At 44.0% G+C, this 21,626-nt stretch overlaps 1 protein-coding gene across 2 annotated transcripts in view; it reads right to left on the reverse strand.

Moving 5' to 3' along the window:
- Window positions 1-21,626, reverse strand: part of TBC1D30 (TBC1 domain family member 30) — a 320,682-nt gene that overhangs the window by 226,183 nt on the left and 72,873 nt on the right. For both annotated transcript variants that reach the window (XM_086919039.1, XM_086919040.1), the window contains exon 2: window positions 11,374-11,538. In XM_086919039.1, the coding sequence (XP_086775165.1) occupies window positions 11,374-11,538 (165 nt within the window). The remainder of the gene's footprint in view (window positions 1-11,373; window positions 11,539-21,626) is intronic.

The raw sequence follows: 21,626 nt of genomic DNA on the forward strand, positions 1-21,626 counted from the left end.
TTAGAAACCTAGTCGATAATGACAGTTTTTCAACCCACAGTTTTTTACTTTGATGGCCTATCCTAACAGTAATAGCCCAAGGGAAGGGATAAAGCATAGCACAAAACTCAAATGGCACCTATTTTAACTAGTATTGGTATTCTTTGCTGCTATCCTACATATTCCTACCTAGTGAGAGTCTCTTATGCAGGACTCTTCAGCAAGATCGCATTTTGCATATGCTGCAAGCAGTCTCTCAATAAAATTTGCTCACCCCAAGCAACTAGTGAAGAGATGACCCGGTTCATGCTTAACAAGCAGAAGTACCAGAATTTGGAAACAACAGGTAGGATCCTAAAATAACAGGAAATAAAGCACCTGCCCTGGAGACAACATACTTCAAAAAGCGAAGGGGTAACACATTCTCCCTCAGAACCCTGGCATGTATACTATAACAAACAATGGTTCTGTCGGGTATAGCTATTTCTTGGATATTGGAACCAATCATGTGAAAAACAAATCAAGTGATGGCGCACAATTCTATTCAAAATTCAACATTCATAAACAGAGAAAAGGATTTGCTTGAATTAAGAGAAAAAGGGAATTTTTAATTTTAATACAATAATTAAACATCGATCCAAATTTGTGGAATCAGTGAGTTGCGCTTTGGCCATTTATTGACCATTAGCATTTTTTGATGAGCGCAATAGACAACATTTTACTGTTAACTTTATTTTTCAGGCTGTCTGACTTATTTATTGTCCTGAAGAAGAGCCGCACTGACCTTTTTATATCGTTGCTACGATTTAGGTCAAAACGTCGACGGTGGTCACAAGTTCAATCCTCTATAGGTCGCATTACACAAAAAACGAATGTAGATCAATTCCTGAGCTTGAGACATGTATTTGGTACTTTGAAATTGGACACTGTATTCATATTTTTAACTTGTAAATATTTTTGTATTTGCCTACTGTATCACTTACATCTTAAGTACACCAATACTGTCACATCTGCACTTTATTCACCTTGTCACTGTAAATATTGGTCTCTTGCGCCATTTTATTGATTGAGTTATCAGACAGCCTTCTCTCTTGTTAATTATTGTATTAAAATTCAAAATTCCTTTTTTCTCTAATTTCAAGCAAATCATTTTCTCTGTTTCTGAATGTTGAATATTGTCTAGAATTGTGCGCCATCACTTGATTTGATTTTCACATGATTGGTTCCAATATCCAAGAAATAGCTATACCCGACAGAACCATTGTTTGTTATAGTATGGAGACAATATAGACATCCCTGTGTGCTGTAAAGGATAGAGGAAAATTTGATTTAAGAAGTTGACTAACTTCAACATTAGAAAAGTATTATTAATTGCTAGTTTGCACAAATGAAATAGAGGGACAAGGCACACAGAGGACGTGAGTCACATGCAAGACTGCAAAGTTAAACGTAATACCTCTTCACCTTAGTCAGTCTCCAGTGGTGAAAATGTGGTTGATGATCTTTGATGGAAAAAAAGGCCACAGGCTTCATTCTGTGCTGCAATAAGCAACTCAATGTCCCTGCAGCATTAGTGCCCCATTATAGCAGAAACGTGTAATTCTAAATCTTACCAAACAATTTTCGTAAGAAACATTTTCCTTCTATAGGCATTAATTCAGAGCTAGGATAATACCATCAGTTTAGTGTAATACATACCTATTAGTCGAAGAAAGAAACATGTATCCTGACAGCTGGTAGGGAGACTGAAAACCCTTCTCAAAGAAGTAACATAAGATGTGTACAGCCCAGTAACAGACATGCTGAAAACACAGTAGCTTAATCCTCTACCATTTCCTTTACTCTGCAGCCTCATTTGTGCCTCCAAATAATAAGTAGCCGTTTGATGAGATGTTCTTATCTGATCACACGAGAGTTGGTGGGCGGTAACTGGAAAACAGAGAAAGTCTAGGACTAGGTGGAACCAAGTCACTGTAATAGGTTTACCCTACTCCTTTCTTTTAGATTACTCCCATTGCCCCCACGAGATAGTCTCCTGGATAAGGAAAAGGACAACAGGTGCCATTTTAGAAGTTATAGAAATATGCACGCAGGTTTGAAGAAGGAATGGACTTGCAAAATGTCACCATGTTCAAATCAGAAAGTAATCCATCACACTGTGAAGGCCAACTTACAGCCTGTAGACCACGATAGTTGACAAAAGGATGAATGAAAAACAGACGTCTTGTGGTCTGTTCAAGTAAAATTTCCACTTGTTACTGTTGTGCAGAAGCTTATTGCTGAAGGAGTGAGGCAGCAGGGAAAAGGTAGGAAAACCAATCTCACAATTTTGAAGGAAACCAGTCAAGATCTTTGGGATGGAATGGAGTACATAGGACTGCCATAAGCATGATACTTATGGTTCAGTGCACAAAGGTGCCTGAAGGCCAGCCAATGCAATAATGACTAAATCAGATGTTTTCCATGAAATCTGGATTAACAGTAGGACATTAACTCAAACCATTTATTCGTATGGTACAACACAACTTTTTTAGGTTTCTTCTGAGTGGCATGCCATTCACTGGGAAGAAAGATAAAGGATGCCAAGAAAATTACCTTAAAATATACCTTTCAACATCCCTACCCCACATGTTGATACCAGGAAACCCTTAGATGGCAGTCCTCGCAGATAGGACGTGACCCCAAGCCGGGGACCTTCGAGTAGTTAGCTGAAACATCAGGGAAGCATTAGATCAAATTAAGCGAGGGGTCTTACTCCAATAGGCCAAAAGATACAGAGCGGACCTCCTGATGCTTCAGGAGAACCATTTAATGGTTACAAAAGCCTTATGTCTCCTCCGGTAGGGTTATATTCAAGTGTTACACTCAGGCTTCACTAGGGGATCCCGAGGGGTAGCGATTCAACTTCAACGCAGGGTCCCATAAAAAGTATCAAGACATGGCCAGACATTCAGGGGAGATATAGCTTTGTTAGGGGCACCCTATATGAGGAACAAGTGGTTTTGGGGTGTGTGTATGGTCCCCCGCCTCTGCAATGAACATTAGTAGAGTGCCTGATATCCTTGTGGGCCGATATACCGGAGGGGCTGGCAATGGTAGGGGGGGATTGGAATGATGTAATGAACCTGACCATGGATAGATGGAGAGCAGGAGGATATCCCACTGTTTTCCATGGTACCAAACTGAACGCCTTGGCGACGGGATTGGGATGGGTGGATACATAGAGGCAACTGCATCATGAGGAACTGGGATATACATACCTCTCGACAACCCATGATTCTTATTCCCGTCTCGACTATATATTTGTACCGATGGGTGCTATAGGACGGGTGAGGGCAGTAGAGCTTCTACCAAGGGGTTTGTCTGACTACTCCCTGGTGCTTTTAACGGTGCAACTGGGTCCAGAGAAGCAGCCTTTTCATTGGCGTTTATCCCCCTGGGCATCTGTAGGAAGAAAAGTACTGGGAGCATATGGCGCAGGTGATTTGGATACAAATGTAGGAACCGTAGCCGAGGCAGCAACATTATGGGAAGCCATGAAGCCCACCTGCGTGGGGTGGACATTTCATTTTGCACGGCAGCACGTAAAGGTCCGGCGCGAAGCACTTGTAGGGTCGGAGGCCCGCTTATTAAAACTAGAGCAGAATAGTAGAGGGGAGGTTTGGTGTGCCGACAGCTGGCGTTAGAGCGACAATACCATGCTGCTACCCTGATGGATGAGGCCCGACTTGCGTGGTTAGCATACCGCAGTCAAATTTATCAATGGGGCGACAAGTCCGGTAAATTACTGCACAGACTGTGTCAAGGGGCTTTGCAGCCTCAGGTTCTCCCAAACATGCCAGGTCCTGATGGACAGATCATGAGTGACCCATCCCTTATTGCAGAGAGTTTTGCACATTACTTTGCAGAGCTATACTCCTCTAGGGAAGTCCTGCAGGAAACTATGATACATCGCTTTCTAGCCGACTTACTGCCATGCGCTCTCTCAGCTGAGGCACGAGCAGCCCTTGAACTTCCATTCACTGACGAGGAGATTAGTGCTGCACTAGGAGACCTGCAACCAGGAAAGGCGCAGGGTCCAAATGGGTTCCCATGTGAATTCTTCAGGAAATATTCTTCTAAATTAGGGCCTCACTATCTCCAAGTTGTCCAGGAATCTACTGACCGGGGGTGCCTACCATGAGACTGGAGGCATGTGGAAGGGTGGGTGTTTCATAACCAGGCAGATCCCCCAACTAGTACGCCTTGTATCGCCCCATATCATTACTAAATGTTGAGGCCAAAATTCTAGACAAAATGTTGGTTAACTTGATCCATCCCGATCAGGCGGCATTCATACCCCAGTGGGCTTCAGGCCATAAAATCCGACGAGCACACACCGCCATAGCCGCTGTTCAGGAAGGGGCCGCTCTTTTGCTGGCAGACCTGGATAGGGCATTTGACTCCCTTAGTTGGGTTTACCTGTTCGCCCTATTGGAGCGTCTGAATATCGGTCAGTGCTTCCTGTCTTATCTTAAACTGTTATATACAGATCTTACAGCGTTGGTGCGTGTTGCCGGATCCTCCTCCTTTACATTCCCGATTGGCAGGGACACCCGTCAGGAGTGTCCATTGTAACTGTATCGATTTGCTCTAGCTACGGAACCCATAGTGGCCTGGGTGCGGATGTATGCGCAAGTGGCGGGCTCTGAGTTGGATCAGGGGCTTTCTGACCGCATTGCTTTGTATGCGGATGATGTCCTCTTCTTTTTAACTGATATCAATAGGACGGGACCAAGGCTGGTGCGCATTATGCAAATATTTGGTGAAACGTTGGGTATATTCATGAACCCGCGTAAATCCACCTTGTGGGTGCTGAGGGGTACTGCGGGATTGGGGCCTCGGTCCTCCGCAGTCAAGGTGACGCTGGAGGGCGTGAAATACCTTGGAGTCTTCCTATCGGATTAGCCGAAAGTGGCGTGGGACAGAAATGTAGTACCAGTATGGCTACGTGTACGCGAGGAAAAGAAAACTTGTTCACACATGCCCCTCTCCATATATGGCAGATCGACTATCTTTAAAATGGTAGCACTGCTGCGCCTGCCCTACTATTTGCAGAACCATCCATATCCAGTATCCCCCACGTGGTTTCGCCAGGTTAATGGGGCATTAGGGCAAGGGGGGGAGGGGGCGTCCCAGGTGGTGCTGTGGAATTGCTTCCAGTGAACATAATGCGGGGGGCTGGCCACGTCGGATGTCCAATCGTACTATATAACTTTGCATCTCCTGGTGCTAAATGAATGTTGGTATGGAGACAGGAAGGACCTCGCTTACGCAGAGGAGTGACTGTGTATGGGGGAATCCACTCTGCAATCCATTTTGTATTCAGCGACAACACGCAATTCTCTTCCTCCAAGTATGTAAAAAATCTCTCCGCAGGATGGGGTTGGGAAATAAGTTAACCAGGGAAACTGGCATAATGGTCGTTTTCCGCAGCTGGCTGCATTATCCGGGTTTCGAGAGTGGGATGATATAGGAGTATCAACATTAGGAGCACCAATGCACGGAGTGATGTTGAAGTCATTTCAAGGTCTGCAACAAGAGTACTAGATGCCAAGAACCCATTTTTATAAATACCTCCAATTTTGGCCATGCCATCTACCCTAGTGTCTCGGGCTGGAAGCGCTCTCTGAATTCAGTCCAATAAAAGCAAGGTCTTTATGGGGGATTTGCAGGACCATAAAATATCAAAGACATATCAGTCACTGGTGACTCATAGCACCAACACTAAACTCAGAGAAGCATGGGCTGGGGACAGTGGCCAAATAGATGGCGATGATTGGATGGACGCACTGGCTTCTCCTAGGGAAGCAGCAATAGCAATGAGATTGTGCCTCATTCAAAGCAAGTACCTTCACTGGGTTTACTAAACCCGGCTCAGGCTATAGAGGGCAGGTCTTGTTACATCCCAGGTATGCCTGTACTGTGGTCAGAAGGAGGGGTCCCTGAAGCATACCATATTGCATCGAACAGCACTCACAAAATTTTGGAGGGGAGTAACGGCCTGTCTAGCGGAGGTGTTTGGGTGGGAGCTCCCTTTCTCACCCCGATTGGTATTCCTACACATTATGGAGGGTGTAGGAGGCAACATTTACAAGCGGCACTTGTTGATGGTGCGATATCCCTTTTTTGATTGGCCAAAAGGGATATTGCAAGGATGTGGAAAGCAACAATTCCACCTTCTCTCTTGGCCTGGTAGAATGGGCTAGACTTCTGCATGGGGTTAGAGATTCCAATCTTCAAGGCCAGGGGTTGCCAACGAAAGCATCCCAAAATTTGGAAGAGATGGGCAGACTATGGAGGCCTAGATCTGGAACCGCTGCCCCCAGTGGATTCTTTGGCATCTATGGCATCTATGGTGTTCTGCGGGCCCCTGGGATAGGAGATCTGAGGGGCAGTAAGGGACTCAATTTGTGGGGCTGGTGGAGAATGCAGTGGCAAAAGAGATGCAGTGGTGAGTTAGTGCAACGGGAGGGGTTAAATGTATTTATGTGTCGTTTTTCAATATTGAGGACAAGGAAAATATATACCTCAATCGTCAATGATAATGATTTGCAATGTTTACTATGGCAGATGTTTCCTGGGTCAAGGAGCTCTGCAATGTATATGACTTTTGACACAATGAAATGTGTTTATAAAAAAATCATTAGCACTTCTTGGGTTCCTGCAACTGGGAGGATTTACTTATAGCTGCCAAAATGGCAAAATCCTCTGATTGGAGATTCAGATGTGTAGAGACTAGTTCGGGAGCAATATCTAAAATGGCGAATAGAGGGTGGTAGTGCCCCAGTGCTTTACCAACACAAATTAAAGAATGACGGTGTCCTGAAGGAGACGGAAAAGTTTAAAGTATCAGCACTGACACGGCCGGGCTAATGTGATGAGGCAGGAGAGGTTGACGCTCTCTCTGAATTTCTATACAATCTTTGGGATGAACATGTAAGAACTTTCCTGATCAGCTGATTTTCAGACCATTCCCCAAAGACCACAGTGCTTGCCCATCAATTAAGCAAATGTCTTGCACTTTTTGCAGTTCATGGAGGTTGCAAATACATTTTGAGGTTACACCTAGATAGAAAATTTATGAGGAACATATGGTATAGCAACCACTACCAGGAGCACTGAAGGCCTCCTCTGATGCGGTCTCTTCATACACTAAACATCCATACAATGTGAATAACTGAAGAAAGATGACTTAAGAAATGTCTCATTCCCAAATCGCATTTGACTTCCTGCATCCGACATGCCTTGTGAAGTAGCACAACAGAGACATGTGTGTGTGTGTGTGTGTGTGTGTGTATGTATTTCTTAACCACATTTAACTCTATTACTGGCAGAAAGGTCCTCAGGATATGTAAGGTGCTCTTCAGTTGTAACGGTATACACCCGTTACAACGCATCTTTTACTCCGCACTACCATTACAACGTGACTTTTACAACGCATACCATTACAACGCATTGCGCTGGGGGGCGCTCTAGGATAGGGAATGAGTATAATTTACTATCCAACACCTTCCCTAGGGTCCACGGGGACTGGAGTTAGAATAGTAAATTATACTTACCACTATCCAGCACCTCAAAGCGCTATGCGTTGTAATGGTATGCGTTGTAATGGTATGCGTTGTAATGGTCGCGTTGTAACGGTAGGTAGTTGTAATAGTATGCGTTGTAACATGGTACATCCGTTGTAACACGTTTATGCTGATCCTGTGGGCTAACTTGCCAAGATGACTACAGGAAAAGGAGGCATTGAGTCAGAAGTGGTTAGACTCTTCTTTGATGAAGTATTTGAGGTCTTTGTATCCATAGAAAGTATTCACTCCTCAACCGAGGAGAAGGTTGTATGCATGATGGATTCTTCCCAGCACAAGGCAAAAGAGCCTACAGTGCTGATTCCATTCAGGACATGGCTGAAATGCTTGCATGGCCCCTTTCCTCATTTAGCTTGTGTGCATTTCTTCTTTCTTGTTTGCCTGCAGGCTCAGAGATTACTATTCCATCATTTACATCTTCGTATACCAGACAGCTCAAGTGGATTTCTCGCCTAAGCCTTCGATAACACTCTATAAAGGTGGGTGGGAAAAACAAATATACTAGATTTCTCTTCTTACATGTTCTTAATGCAATGCTAGTCCATACCATGTTTAGGCCAATCATCCCTTCTACCTGCAAGAGGGCACTGTGTTCCCTGATATTGTAATTATTTTGCCTGTCACACCATCATATCAGTAACAACCCAAAAACAACATGGTGCTTCATCACATATATCAGGTGAGGTCTGCAACGGCATGGATGAAGATGATTTATGGTGCATGCTGATTCACTGGAGTGTCATCTAGGATGAGGCCACCACAAACCAAGTGAAACCAATGTTAACAGGATTGTAAGTAATGCAACTCTATAGAACTATCCCCAGTGGGCTATGGGCACAAACCACATTCCAGTCCCAAAGGACGGAGGATCCAAGCACCACAAAACGTCTATCTATTTTTTCCATTTATAAATTCCTCACTAACTCACTCAACCAGGAGGGTCACCCGAGGAGTCCAAATATGGGTGATATTGGCTCCACTGAGAACTTTTGGTTTGGTCTCAGTATTTGCCATTCGAAAAAAAGTGGACAACTGGTTCTGGTGAAGATTTGAGATGGAGGGTGGCAGACGTTTCTACAAACAGGTTGTTGAGAAGTTGAGGTCATGTGTCCACCACTGTAGAGGTAGAATGACACAGTGAATGAGCTAGTCTAATCTAGCACCACTCCGCTAATCTATGGCTATTGGCTCACAAACTAATACATTTCACTGAGTGAGTCACCCAGGGAATATCCATCTGAGTTAGAATATCTAGAGTCATTGGGAAAGATTCTTTATGTAAATATTTCCTGAACTGAGGAAACAGCAAAGAAACAGGATGAAAAAGTTCAACACAATAGATAGAAAGAGAGGACAAGAATACCCCAATGAACAAAAAGCTGATTTGTGCAACACAAGCCACCTCCAGTCTGCAGTGAGTAGCAATATAAACTGTGCTCATTTGAACTATATATGTGCATTAGCAGTAGCTCTAATCCTCCCCTCGTCTTTCCCTCCTCCACTCTCTGTCTACTTCCCCTGCTCCTACCCCTCCATTCCCTGGAATATCTCCCCTTGCCTGCTTTCACCACCTAGCCCCCTGTCCTTTTGTGCCCTTTGACTAAGCACTCCTCCCCTTTTTGGGGAAAGATCCAAGTTATATACGCTGGAGTCTCAGAATACCCGCTGAGAGAGTCCACTGTGCCAAGGGAGCCACTCACATTTGAGGTATGGTATGGCACCCCTTGCCAAAGCACTCCCTCTCCCCTTTTTGGGGAAGGATCCAGTAAATAGGCCTTGGAGTCTCAGAGACCCCTCTGAGAGAGTCCACTGTACTTAGGGAGCCTCTCGCAACAGAGATGGGGAAATGATACCACTTCCCCTGGGATCACAGCTTCTGGACTGTGGGTGCAGTTTTGACTCGCCTACCGGTTTGTGTCCCTGTCACCCCCCTCCTCTTGCCATGGTGTGTCTCTAACCCTCCCCTCCTCTTTCCCTCCTCCACTCTCTGTCTACTTCCCCTGCTCTTGCCCCCACTCCCCGAAATATCTCCCCTTGCCAGATTTTTCCCCTACCTATATGTTCTTTTTTGTTTGTCTCAACCATACTTGTAACTAAAACTGCCATGCTCTAATAACTGTGTAACCTTTGTAAAGCTGTAACCTGCAATTTATTGTCGGATACCCATGTAAAGAGCTCTGATACCTCCGGGTCTAGCCAGCGCTATATAAAACCTTTTAAATAAATAAATACATAAATAAAATTTAAATCACGTGTATTGACATGGAGGTATTGCAATTGAAACAAAATCATTATGATGCATTTTAAAATGTTTTCTTATTTCGACTAAAACTGTTTATCTTCCTGGAGGAAGCCTTGTACTACTTTCTAAGCCCCTTCCTGTTAGCACACAGTATTACATTAAGGTTACGGGGGCCTGTGTTGCGCCCCTGATTCACAATTGTTTTCTGTTGTTCGTAGTATGTTCTGGCACCTTAGGATGGCATTACGTCCGAAGGGGCGAATCAATATTCATGTAGTGGGTTAGTCCTAAAATGGCTGGGTTATGTGATGTTTTAGAAATATGATACAGGATTTTTTAAAATACTGCTCACATCTTGATCATTTTGCAGTTTTCCTACGCTTAAAATGGCTAGATATCCAATGAATTTGGGGGTGAGCCAAAAAAAATTCTCCACTAGGGGTGTGTCTATTATTCTACTGATTTGCTGCACATTTGAGACTTGATCTATTTTACTTGAATGTGCTTTTTGTATTGTGCCTATAGCTGTCATCCTTTATGGCAAATCTCTCTAATGTATTTTAACTGATTTAGAGAGAATTGCTGCTGCCCCCACAACCCAGGCGCGCCACTGACATGCAGATTTTCTAGGGAATAGTGCACCCACACACACAGATGTGTACATCATGACTCGCACATTCCCACTGATAGGCAGCAGATTAATTGTGGTGCCTCGTGGTGGCCGGGCCGACCACTGGTTATATATAAGAAAGATCCAGGCCAAAGGATTAGAACTTCGTTAAAAGATCTCCCTTACAAATGATTGTACAATTTTCTGTATAGCTGGGAATCAAAATGAATCCATGAACATTGCCAAGTTATGGAGTATTGAGGCACATTTGATGAAAAATACATCCATATGATTCCTACACAACCAAGGCCCAGGATACCTCAACAGCCGCCTCAACTTCTACGCTCCCAAACGCCAGCTTCCATCGACCGCCCACGGCCTCGCCGCCGTCCCCCGCATCTGAAGAGCCACCACAGGGGAACGGTCCTTCTCCTACCTCGCCGCCAAGACATGGAACTCCCTCCCGACCCACCTCCGCCTGACCCAGGACCACCTCGCCTTCAGGAAGCAACTCAAGACCTGGCTGTTCGAGCGGACCCCCCCCCTCCCCCAGCGCCTTGAGACCCTCTGGGTGAGTAGTGCGCCATATAAATGCTTTGATTGATTGATTGATATGACTAGGGACCTGTGCTCCACAGCATAAATCAAATCGCCAGAATTAGCACAGTAATCGAATTTAAACCTGTATCAAAATGCACTGCTGATAAAGGAGTTGATTTCAGCCGCAATAGGGTTGTTGGCATACCACAAACATTTCATTAGAAATTGAAAAATGTCCCGAGCTTTGAAATCTCAGTTTCTGAAATAACAAACTTAACAAAATAATGCACAGCGTGCATACACTGTTATTTAATCAAATCAATGTTCCTGGAAACTGAGTAAACAACGTATACATTCTGCAAATGACTTACGGCGTTTCTGTGAAACAGCTTGCAAGCACGCCGTGACAATATCACAGTTCTTTTGCTGTTTGTGTAGAAGTCTGTCCTTTTGCCGCAGCTGACGTAAAAGCTTTGCCGATTGAACACCAATTCTGTAATTCAGTTCTTGTGTTATTGCTTTCAAATCATTGATGTCTGTAAATTAGAAACAAACAAAAGAATAAAATTTGTCAAAAACACTAAACAATAGTGGAAAATCTTGCGGCAAGGGCGATCAGTCGCCCTTAAATAAGGTCTTTATGCTTGCTTTGCATTACAATAGTGGTTTTGATTTAATTACTATTTTTATGTACCATCAACATCAAACTAATGGCCCCAGCTTGAATCAACACTTTCAACCACTGGAAATTCCAGTCAAAGCTTTACTAGAATTGAGTTCTCCCTATAATGGCACATATGAGCTCAAATATAATGGAATAAAATGATAACCAGTGTCTAAGAAGAGGTGTTTCAAGCATACCCATGGTCTCTCACAGAGAATCTAACCAAGTGGGAAAGATGTGCCATGGGTTGAATTTCGAATTGCTGGTCTAAGGACTCATCCTGCTGTGCACCACACTATCCATGCATGGACTGGGGGTGGACTGTTTCTCGGCAAGGTCGGGATTGATATTTATGCAGTTATTTTGACTCTGTAATGGCAGTGACAAGCTAAAAACAATGAAATGGAATGTTAACCCCGAGAAATTCACATCGTGAAAATATTAACAAGGAAAGGAAGACCATGAAACGAAAGGTTCACTAATAGGGAATGCAAGATTAAAACCCAAACAAAAATATCTACCAGCAAAAGTATTAACTTTCACCTAATTCCACCAACAAGCGCTTGCCCAGAAATATATCAGGAATTGAGTTAGATGGTAATTAGTCATAGCTGTACAACAGGTGTGATGGGGGTAGGGTAGGCATGTTTTCCACGGTCTTTATTTTTGGATTCTACATTGTTGACCCTTTCATTTTGTAGACTTTTTTTTTTTAAACCGGTTTACCCATTCATCGGGCCTTGTTCACTTTTAATTAGGTGGACAACATTTCTGTATTGAGAGGATGTAGCCTTAAGGCTAGAGCAGTCGATCTGGGACCTAGGGAACTGGGTTCGAGTCTCGGCAACGACGCTCAACATCCTGTAACTCTGGGCAAATCAACATGTAATTTAATGTAATAGGCTATTTGTATAGCGCGACTGTCACTCGGAAGAGCATCTTGGAGCTGAAAACATCCTGTGATTCTGGGCAAATCACTTAATCTCCCCGTGCCGAACAAGAATGAATGTGTTCATCTGTATTGAAACTGGTGCTCATGTAAAGCTCTCTGATACCAGATGTCTGGTCTAGTTCGCGCTTTATAAAACTCTACTAAAAAATTTTTAAAAACACTTTTGTAGTAACATACACTTTTGTAGTATCTTACATTTTGTAGTAAGTCCATCACTACACATGGCCAACCACCTGCACTGCAACACCCTCCCATAGAAAAAATAGAGGTAGGGACATACTACAAAAGTGAATGTTACTATAAAGTGCTATTCACAAACTGCACTTACATAGTAAGTTTTATAGACTCATTTAGTACTACAAAACTTACAAAAGAGTGCAGTTTATGAATTGGGCCTACCCTATGTTTTCCTTGCCTCAGCAACAGACAGCTTACAATGTGAGGTACAATGGAAGCATGAAAACAAAATTAACAGTTTATAATTTACAGTAGTTTAAAACCAATGGGGGTACAAAGGTAAATGGGAACCAAAAATAGAGTACAAAATGGAGAAAAAGGAAATAATGAATCAAGTTTGAATAACAGCAGTCCTTCAAATTATTAGGGAGAAACTCATTAAATGAAGAAGAAAAAAGAGGTGAAAGTAAGAAAACAAAATGAAATAAATAATCATTTTGACTACCTAAAAATGAGCAAAAGTTGCTTAATAAAAAGGAAAAAATAAGTGCGTCACAACGCGATGACAAAATGGCCGCCTGAATGTTCCAGAAGCGACGTTCTACGCATACCCACAAGGTCAAGCGACTGCACCAGTTGAGGCAAATCCATACCAAACTAAATCAATCGGCACCTAAATCTTCATCCAACAGATCTTCAATGTCAAGTGAAAGTGAAGATGGTTGTGCCTTGTTGATGCTTACCTCAGAGAAACGTGTGCATGCTAGACTGGCCACATGTGGGGAAAAACACTGGTCTAAGAAAAGTCAACACGACCAAGCACCAAAGTCATTCAACATTGTAAGAAAATCGCACTTAAAGTCAATGGATGTTCAAAACCTTTTATTATCGACAGTGGTGCATCGATAAACATTATCCTTGAGGACAAATATATACTAAACTGTCTCCATTTACCCGACTTCCGCCACTGGGAAGCAAAGTGTATAAATAGGCTGCATCTACGCCACTGAAAAGTCAAGGTGCATTTGTAGCAACGATCAAACACAAGAAAACAAAAGTACAGGTACCCATTCATGTACTTCAAGGTACGGTGTCAAGTACCTGGTTACTCAGCTTCAGCACAGCTGCTGATTTGGAACTGATATCCATGAACTAGAACACAAATGCTCATCATGAAATAGTAAGTCAATTCCCTATGGTGTTTCATGGATTGGGACAACTCAAGACTATAAAAGTCCAATTACACATTAATGAGAACGTCCATCCTATTGTTCAAAGATACAGATGAATTGCCTTTCACTTATAGGAAGCCGTTGAAAAAACTTGAATACTTACTGAAACATGATATCATCGAGAGTCCCACTAGTCCAACTCCATGGGTTTCTCCCAAAGAGGTAGTACCCAAAAAGGACAGTAAAAGAGCTGTACACATTAGCATGGCTATGCGTCAAGCGAACAAGGAAATCGAAAGAGAACGTCATCCAGGTTTGCACATTGCCAACATGAAAACATAAATGGTGCAAAGGTATTCTCTCACCTTGATCTGATTAAAGAATACCAACAGTTGGAATTTTGGGAGAATTGGAGGTGCATTACAACCTTTTATCCTCAGGTTGGTCTTTTCTGACAAAAGACTACGTTTCGGTGTGTCATCAGCTGCCAAGCTGTTTTAAGATATCATCCGATGTATCATACAGTCTGTCATGAATGCTTTCAATTGTAGTGATGACATGCTGGTTTTCAGAGCTACACAGCAGGAGCACAATAAAGCGCTCATGCAAGTGTGTAATTTACTTGCTGATGTACGTTGAACTTTGTCTTTTGGAGCTCACATTCTCTGCATTCAAAGTTACAATTCTTTGGACGTATCTTTTCTGATGGGGGCATGACATCTGATGTAACTAAATTGCAAGTGCTGTCAACTGCCAGCCCCCCACAAGATGTTCCTATGTTATGTTCATTTCTTGGCATGGCCAGCTATTGTTCTAGATACATACAAGACTTTGCCACAGTTCGTGTGCCATTAAGAGACTTGAGGAAAAAGAATGTTTGTTTTCATTGATCACCTGAATGCGAGCCAAATGTTCTGAAAATTAAACAAGCTATTGATAATGCTACTGAATTGGCATACTTTGATCCAAAGCTTCATACTGAGGTTGTGGTTGACGCTAGCCATGTTGAGTTAGGCACCATCCTTGTACAGCACAGAGGACACACAAATGCTCAAAGACTTATTGTGGCATATGCAAGTAGGAGTTTGTCCCAAACTGAACATGATTATTGACAACCTGAGAAAGAGAGCTTAGCAGTATTGTGGGCTTGTAAACATTTCCAAGCATTCTTGTATGGGAAGCCCTTCACACTTGTGACAGATCCTCAAGCATTGTTGACCATCTTTGGCAATCCAAAGGCAAGAATTTCTTCTCACATTGAACATTGTGGTTTGCGATTGCAAGAATACAAATACACAATCGTTCATTGTCCATGGAAAGATCAAAACCCTGCCAAGTACTTCTCACAAGTGCCTCTACAGTGCCCTGGCAGTCATTTTAAGATGGGTGAAGCATACATAAATGTATTGTGAAATCAAGCACCTCACCTGCATTTACTTGGAAAAAATGGTCACTGCCATGAGTCAAGTTAGTGACATGCTAAAACTGAAAGACATTATTACACATCAGTCACGGTGCCAGTCCTCTCAACCTCTTACCAGTGACAATGAATATCAGAAGTTTGAAAATGTCAAAGGTTAACTGTCCTTTACTTAGAAAGGCATTATTCTAAGAGGTTTCAGAATTGTCATTGCGAAGAGTCTGTGAAAACAGATAATTGAAGGGCCCATGCAGGGCAACTTGGATTTGTTTTCACCAAATAAGCTCTCCAAGACAGAGTCTGGTTTCCACATCTTGATGAGAGTTGAAAGAGAATTGAAGGCCTGTCATGTATGTAACTGCCGGTCATCAAAAACAAATCAAAATCCAAAGAAAATGACGGACGGAGCGTTGACAATACAAGCACTCACCCCCAGTCAACTGATCTGGGTTTAACCCCTTGCATGCTGATGACGAACCCCAGCCGTCATGCACTACGGTGCTCGTGTGCTGATGACGGCTGGGGTTCGTCATGGCCCGCCCCTGTTCATTTGTTTACAGCACAGGGGCGGAAACGGGCCAGCAGTCAAGGGGTTAATCCATCACCGTTCTTTAGCCCACTCTGCCACCCCAGTTCAGACATGGCCATATGCAAATCAGTCTGACCCTGTGCCTCATGGGAACAGTCCAGCCCGAACTGCCAAGCCATGCCTTCCCTGGACCGGAAACAAGCTACCGAGAACCGGTTTCTGGCATTCCAGCCTTCTTCAGCCCGGCTTGCTTGAATCCAGTGGCAAAGTGAGCAAGGGACTCACGTCTGAGCATACCCTGCCAAGCCATGCCTTTCCTGGACCGGAAACGAGGACCTGTTTCTGGCATTCCAGCCTTCTTCAGCCCGGCTTGCTTGAATCCAGTGGCAAAGTGAGCAAGGGGCTCACGTCTGAGCCATAAGTTGGCAGGGTATGCTCAGACGAGAGTCCTTGTTTCCGGTCCAGGAAAGGCATGGCTTGGCAGTTCGGGCTGGACTGTTCCCTTGAGGCACAGGGTCAGACTGATTTGCATATGGCCATGTCTGAACTGGGGTGGCAGAGTGGGCTAAAGAACGGTGATGGATTAAACCCAGATCAGTTGACTGGGGGTGAGTGCTTGTATTGTCAATGCTCCGTCCATCATTTTCTTTGGTTTTTCTTTGTTCGCCATAAGTTGGCAGGGTATGCTCAGACGTGAGTCCCTTGCTCACTTTGCCACTGGATTCAAGCAAGCCAGGCTGAAGAAGGCTGGAATGCCAGAAACTGGTCCTCTGTAGCTTGTTTCCGGTCCAGGGAAGACATGGCTTGGCAGTTCGGGCTGGACTGTTCCCATGAGGCACAGGGTCAGACTGATTTGCATATGGCCATGTCTGAACTGGGGTGGCAGAGTGGGCTAAAGAACGGTGATGGATTAAACCCAGATCAGTTGACTGGGGTTGAGTGCTTGTATTGTCAACGCTCCGTCCATCATTTCCTTTGGTTTTTCTTTATCAAAAACAAATCAACACACCTTATACATGTCAGTGTTCCCAAAACATTCATGGAAAAAGAATTGATGTGGACTTCTTCGGTCCTCTTGACAACAGACATCAGCTGATGTGATAGTTGATAAATGCTCCCATTTTCCTTTGATAGATCTCTCATCAATCACTCTAGAGTCATTGAGAGATTAGACTGCATCTTCACAATATGGGATGCGCCTGTGATCTTAAAATCTGACAATGGCCCATCTTTCAACAGTCAAGTATTCAGAGACTCTCTCAGTCATTTTTCTCAGAAGAGTACACACCATTGGCCACAGGCCAATAGCCTTTTCGAACGTTTCACAAGTACTCTTAAGAAAGCGGTTTAGCCTGCTGTTCTAGACTAGCTTAATCTTAAAACTGTTTTAAACTTGACTCTTCGAGCTTACCGTTCAAACCCCTCACTCAGTCACATGTGAAAGCCCTGCAACCTTGATGTTCAAGAGAGCCATGACCATGACGGCCAAGTTACCTAAACAGGTTAGCAGAATGTCAAATACTGAGGAAGAACACTGCATGAAAGATTTGGATCACAAAAGGACAATTAAGGCCTATGAAGAAAAGCGCTGAAATGCAAAAGATGTTAAGTTCACTGGAGGATATTGAGTGATTGTTCATCAGCATAGAAAACGGAAGTCTGATGCTCCTTTCAATACTGAACCACTTAATGTTGTGAGACATGGTGACTGCCCAACATCCTGGAAGTCCATTAAGTGAGATTCCTTGCATTTCCGACATGTGGCTCATCGCTCGTCAGGCACTTATTTCAGTAAAGAGACTGGGTCTGAAAGGACAAGTGAAGACACCCCGACTGCTGTTGTCCCTACATCACCAACGCAGGTCATGGACACTTCTACTGGATGACCCCAGTTTCCGAAGACCTGGTCAGGACATGTGATCAAATCACCACAGAGATTCATTAAAGAGCTATGATTGTGTATACATTTGTAAAAGATTTTCTTTTTAATTTAACCCGAGGGTTGGGGGATGTAGTGTCGTGTGAGTTTGCAGTGACGGAACACTTGCAGCTTCTGATGGACTCCGTAGAACTGTGATGTGAGTGTTAGAGCAGAGTTAAGTGAATGCCGGTTTAGAATGTTGAGTTTGGGGTTACACGCATAAGAATAAAGATGTGTTAAACTAATCTCTGTGTGTGGCGTGGTCATCAGAGAGTACCTGGGCTGGGAGGGGATGCTACAGATACGACCAAGGATTGAACTGCTACCTGGAATTCTGGGGGAGGGATGACGTTATGTAGGCTGAGTTTGAGAAGTGCACTGCATGTGGATGAACTAATGTGGGCTTGCATTTCAGATTCATGTCTAGGGTTATCCCAAGGGATTCCATTAATTCGATGATGATGGTTTTGTAAGGAGTAGATCAAGGTGTATGACCCAATCTTGAATATGGGAGAACTGTGGGAAGTGATATTAGAAGGAATTCAGTTTTGAGGGAGTTCAGTTTCAGGTGGTTTCTTGTCAGCCAGTTATAAGTCTTTGCTACAGTGTCACTGTCTCAGGTAATATCCTTCAGGGAGAATGTCCTTGAATATTGCGGCGTGGCATCCTCATATATGTGGTACGTAATATTTGTGTACTGAAGGATCTCAGTCAGCAGTTCCATATAGTGGTTGAGGAAAAGGTTAACCACAGGGTCAGAAGTGATATGCATGGACTTTTAGTGAATTACTGCAAAAGAGTCATTATAATGATGGGGTTTGGGGGTACTACGATATCCATTAGTGGGGCTGAGGAGTGATTTAATCATGTTTCAGTAAGGATTACAATGTCTAGCCCATGTGATAGAATTGCTTTTAGCTATACCTGTGACATGTTTGGCTACAGATCTGCAGTTGTGTAGCATGCATGTTAGTGTCACCTCTGGAGCTGGGAGTGGAGTCACACGATCTGGGATCAGCAGAACCGTTCTTGTGGTTCAGCCCCTGAGCCTTCCAGTGTGGTATTTGCGTGTTGGGGTTATCAATCATTAGTGTGTGGCATAACACAACAGTATGGTTGTCTTGAAGGGTTCTTCATAGGACTGTAGTAGGGCTCCAACATCTAACGTGGATAGCAGGCTGCATGTTCTCTTGGGTCGATGGCTATCTTTGGGGACTGGTATAGATAGCCATGGTTGGGTGGGAGCTAGTCTTTCAGGGGCAGGTGGTAACACTTGATGCATGTGTGCCTTTATATCCTGTATAGAGAGTATGACCTTGTTTAGAGTCCTCAAGATGGAAAATAACTCCTTGCTAGTCGATTAAAATAGGGATACAGTTGTGTATTGTTGTAGTGTGAGTGGATAGCGTAACTTCCCAGGGTTTCATTGTCATATCTGTCAATTTGGTGGATTGCCCAGTGTGGGGAAATGTTCTGACAAACCAGCACACACACCTCAGCGAGAACCCAGTTCTGGCAATAATTTGTCAAGAGTATATTTCTGCGTTCTTATGTGAGGGGTGGAGCATAGGGTTCTCCCCTTGCAGTTAACTGGTAGTCGGGTAAGTACATGGCAGTTGTCTTTTGTTAAGTGAGGAGTATAGGGCTTTGCCACCTCGTAATTTTTTGGTGTGGAGCCGTGAGGAGCCAAGTTTGAAAATGTCAGAAGTCCAGGTCGATTGAGTCGTCCTAGTTGGGGCTATGATGGGGCAGCGGGCCATATTTACCTGGTTTCTGAGGAATGACCGAGAGCGGATGGTGTCATAGTGATGGCTGAGGGAGGTGGGTGACTGGGATTGATTGCTTTGTAGGTATTATGAAGTTGGAGCTGGAGTGTTGTTACCATTGTGATTATGGCTAGGTTTCACAGACCCGGGGAAATATATTGATGGATGCGCTGTAAGACTCCTAGGGAACTTGTTACCAGATCAATGCTAGGATGTCGGGCTTGGGCTACATAACCCTCCTTGGTGTAATGCTCGTTTGGTCCATGGAGGCCATAATTTTTATTAGTCTGAAGGCCATCATTGTGACTATTTGGGATTTGGAAGTCCTCATTTGGATTAGTCAGCGGACATTCCTCTAGGCGCAAGGTTTCAGAATGGAGGCGTGATGGGGACTTGCCTGGGTCAGACACTGGGTTGGAGAGGGGTCTAATTTGCCTGTCTGGGGTGTGGGGTTTTCCTTCATGAATTGTAGGTCATTGCTTGGGGTCGGTAATCTTAGGTTTGCATGGGTGATGAGCGGTTGTGTGTGCTCTGGCTGGGTGTCTAGATCCCAGTGGAGTTGTGGGGGGATCCTCTCATGTTGTGTAGGCTTTCAACTTGTGACAGTGCAGACTGAAACATTCCAGGTTCGGGACCAATACTGGAATGTTACCATTCCAGTATATAGACACTGCTGCCTCAGCTTTGAAAAAAGAGGAGCGTGCAACAACTACTTTAAGCCCATGGAATATTTTAGTCTATCTCAAGACATAAAGAGCTTGCTTTGGGGTTCTCTCCAATGGGCTGTGTGGTGCATAAAAAAAGATTAAGTCTAATTTCAGGGCTTCTTTTTTACACAGAAGTAGATGTCGGAGATGATGCGTACAGGGAGGTATTTTTGGAGCCTGTGCTTAAAATAATTGTGCTGCATTCTTAGAGAGGTTTGGTGGGCAATTGATTTTGAAAGAGTTCGATCTGGTTTTGACAGCCTTTTGTCAGGGTTAGAGTGGTCCCGTAATGTAATGTTTGCAGTCAGAGGTGAGTATCGAGAGCATTGACTAAAGGCTGATCTGTCCTATACAAAGTAGGCTGTCAGAGGTATGATAAGGTTTTTGTTCCCAACAAAAACCCATGCCCTCGACCCAGTTTGGTGTTCTAGCTAATTTTCTCTATTTGGGAGTGCCTAATTAATTATTCCGGCCCTGCAACTAGGTGGTCGTTTAATCCATGATTCTGGAATGCTCATTGCTCCTGATGACAAATTACTCTTCTTTCCTTTTCCTACTCAGTTGGTGCTCCATACCTCTGGGCTAGCTTGCGGTGTTATGCTTTGCTTGCTTTAATTGCCAGTCTTTATGATGGTCCTGTTTCTATTGTTACGGATATCAACGAGAAGGTTAGTGTTTTCTATTGGTGATCGTCCTTGGACTTATGTCTAGGTTTGGCAGTTCAAGTCCTCTTCTTGTTTTTATGTGCCCCAATCCCCGAGAGCAGCCATCCCAAAGACGCCCCTTCGAGAGATATAGAGGGTAAGGGAGGCGGAGGGGGAACAGCCTCGCAAGGTCCCCTGTCTCGGGCTGCTGGTCTCCGAGCAGCCGCACTACAACAAATCCTGCCACATCCTGTGGAATGAGCAGGTGAGGACAGGAGGGATGCTGTGCAACATGGCCTGTGGCTGCACCCTGAGTTTGAGCAACTGATGGTCGGGTCAAATCCATCTAGGTCCGCAGCCTCTACTAGTACTCCCGCAGAAAGTGGTTTTGCCAGATGTGCTGCAGTGTGTTATCAGCCTCCTGGCTCCTCATTTATTGCCATAGGGAGGTGAACCTCGATCATTGAGTCAAGACCACGTACCTAATCTCGCACCAAGAACCCTCTCAGTCTTCTCTACCTTTTTCTCAGTCTGTTCTCCACCTCACTCACCCTTCACCTCTTTATTACATTTCTGTCTCTTTCTCAAATGTCTCTCACAGTCTCATCCCTCACTGCCCCAACGTTCTTAACCTACCTTATCATTAGTTCACAACCTCACCTCTCCACATCC

This window comes from Lissotriton vulgaris, chromosome 1_1 (assembly GCF_964263255.1).
Source record: "Lissotriton vulgaris chromosome 1_1, aLisVul1.2, whole genome shotgun sequence".
Taxonomy (NCBI): Eukaryota; Metazoa; Chordata; class Amphibia; order Caudata; family Salamandridae; genus Lissotriton; species Lissotriton vulgaris.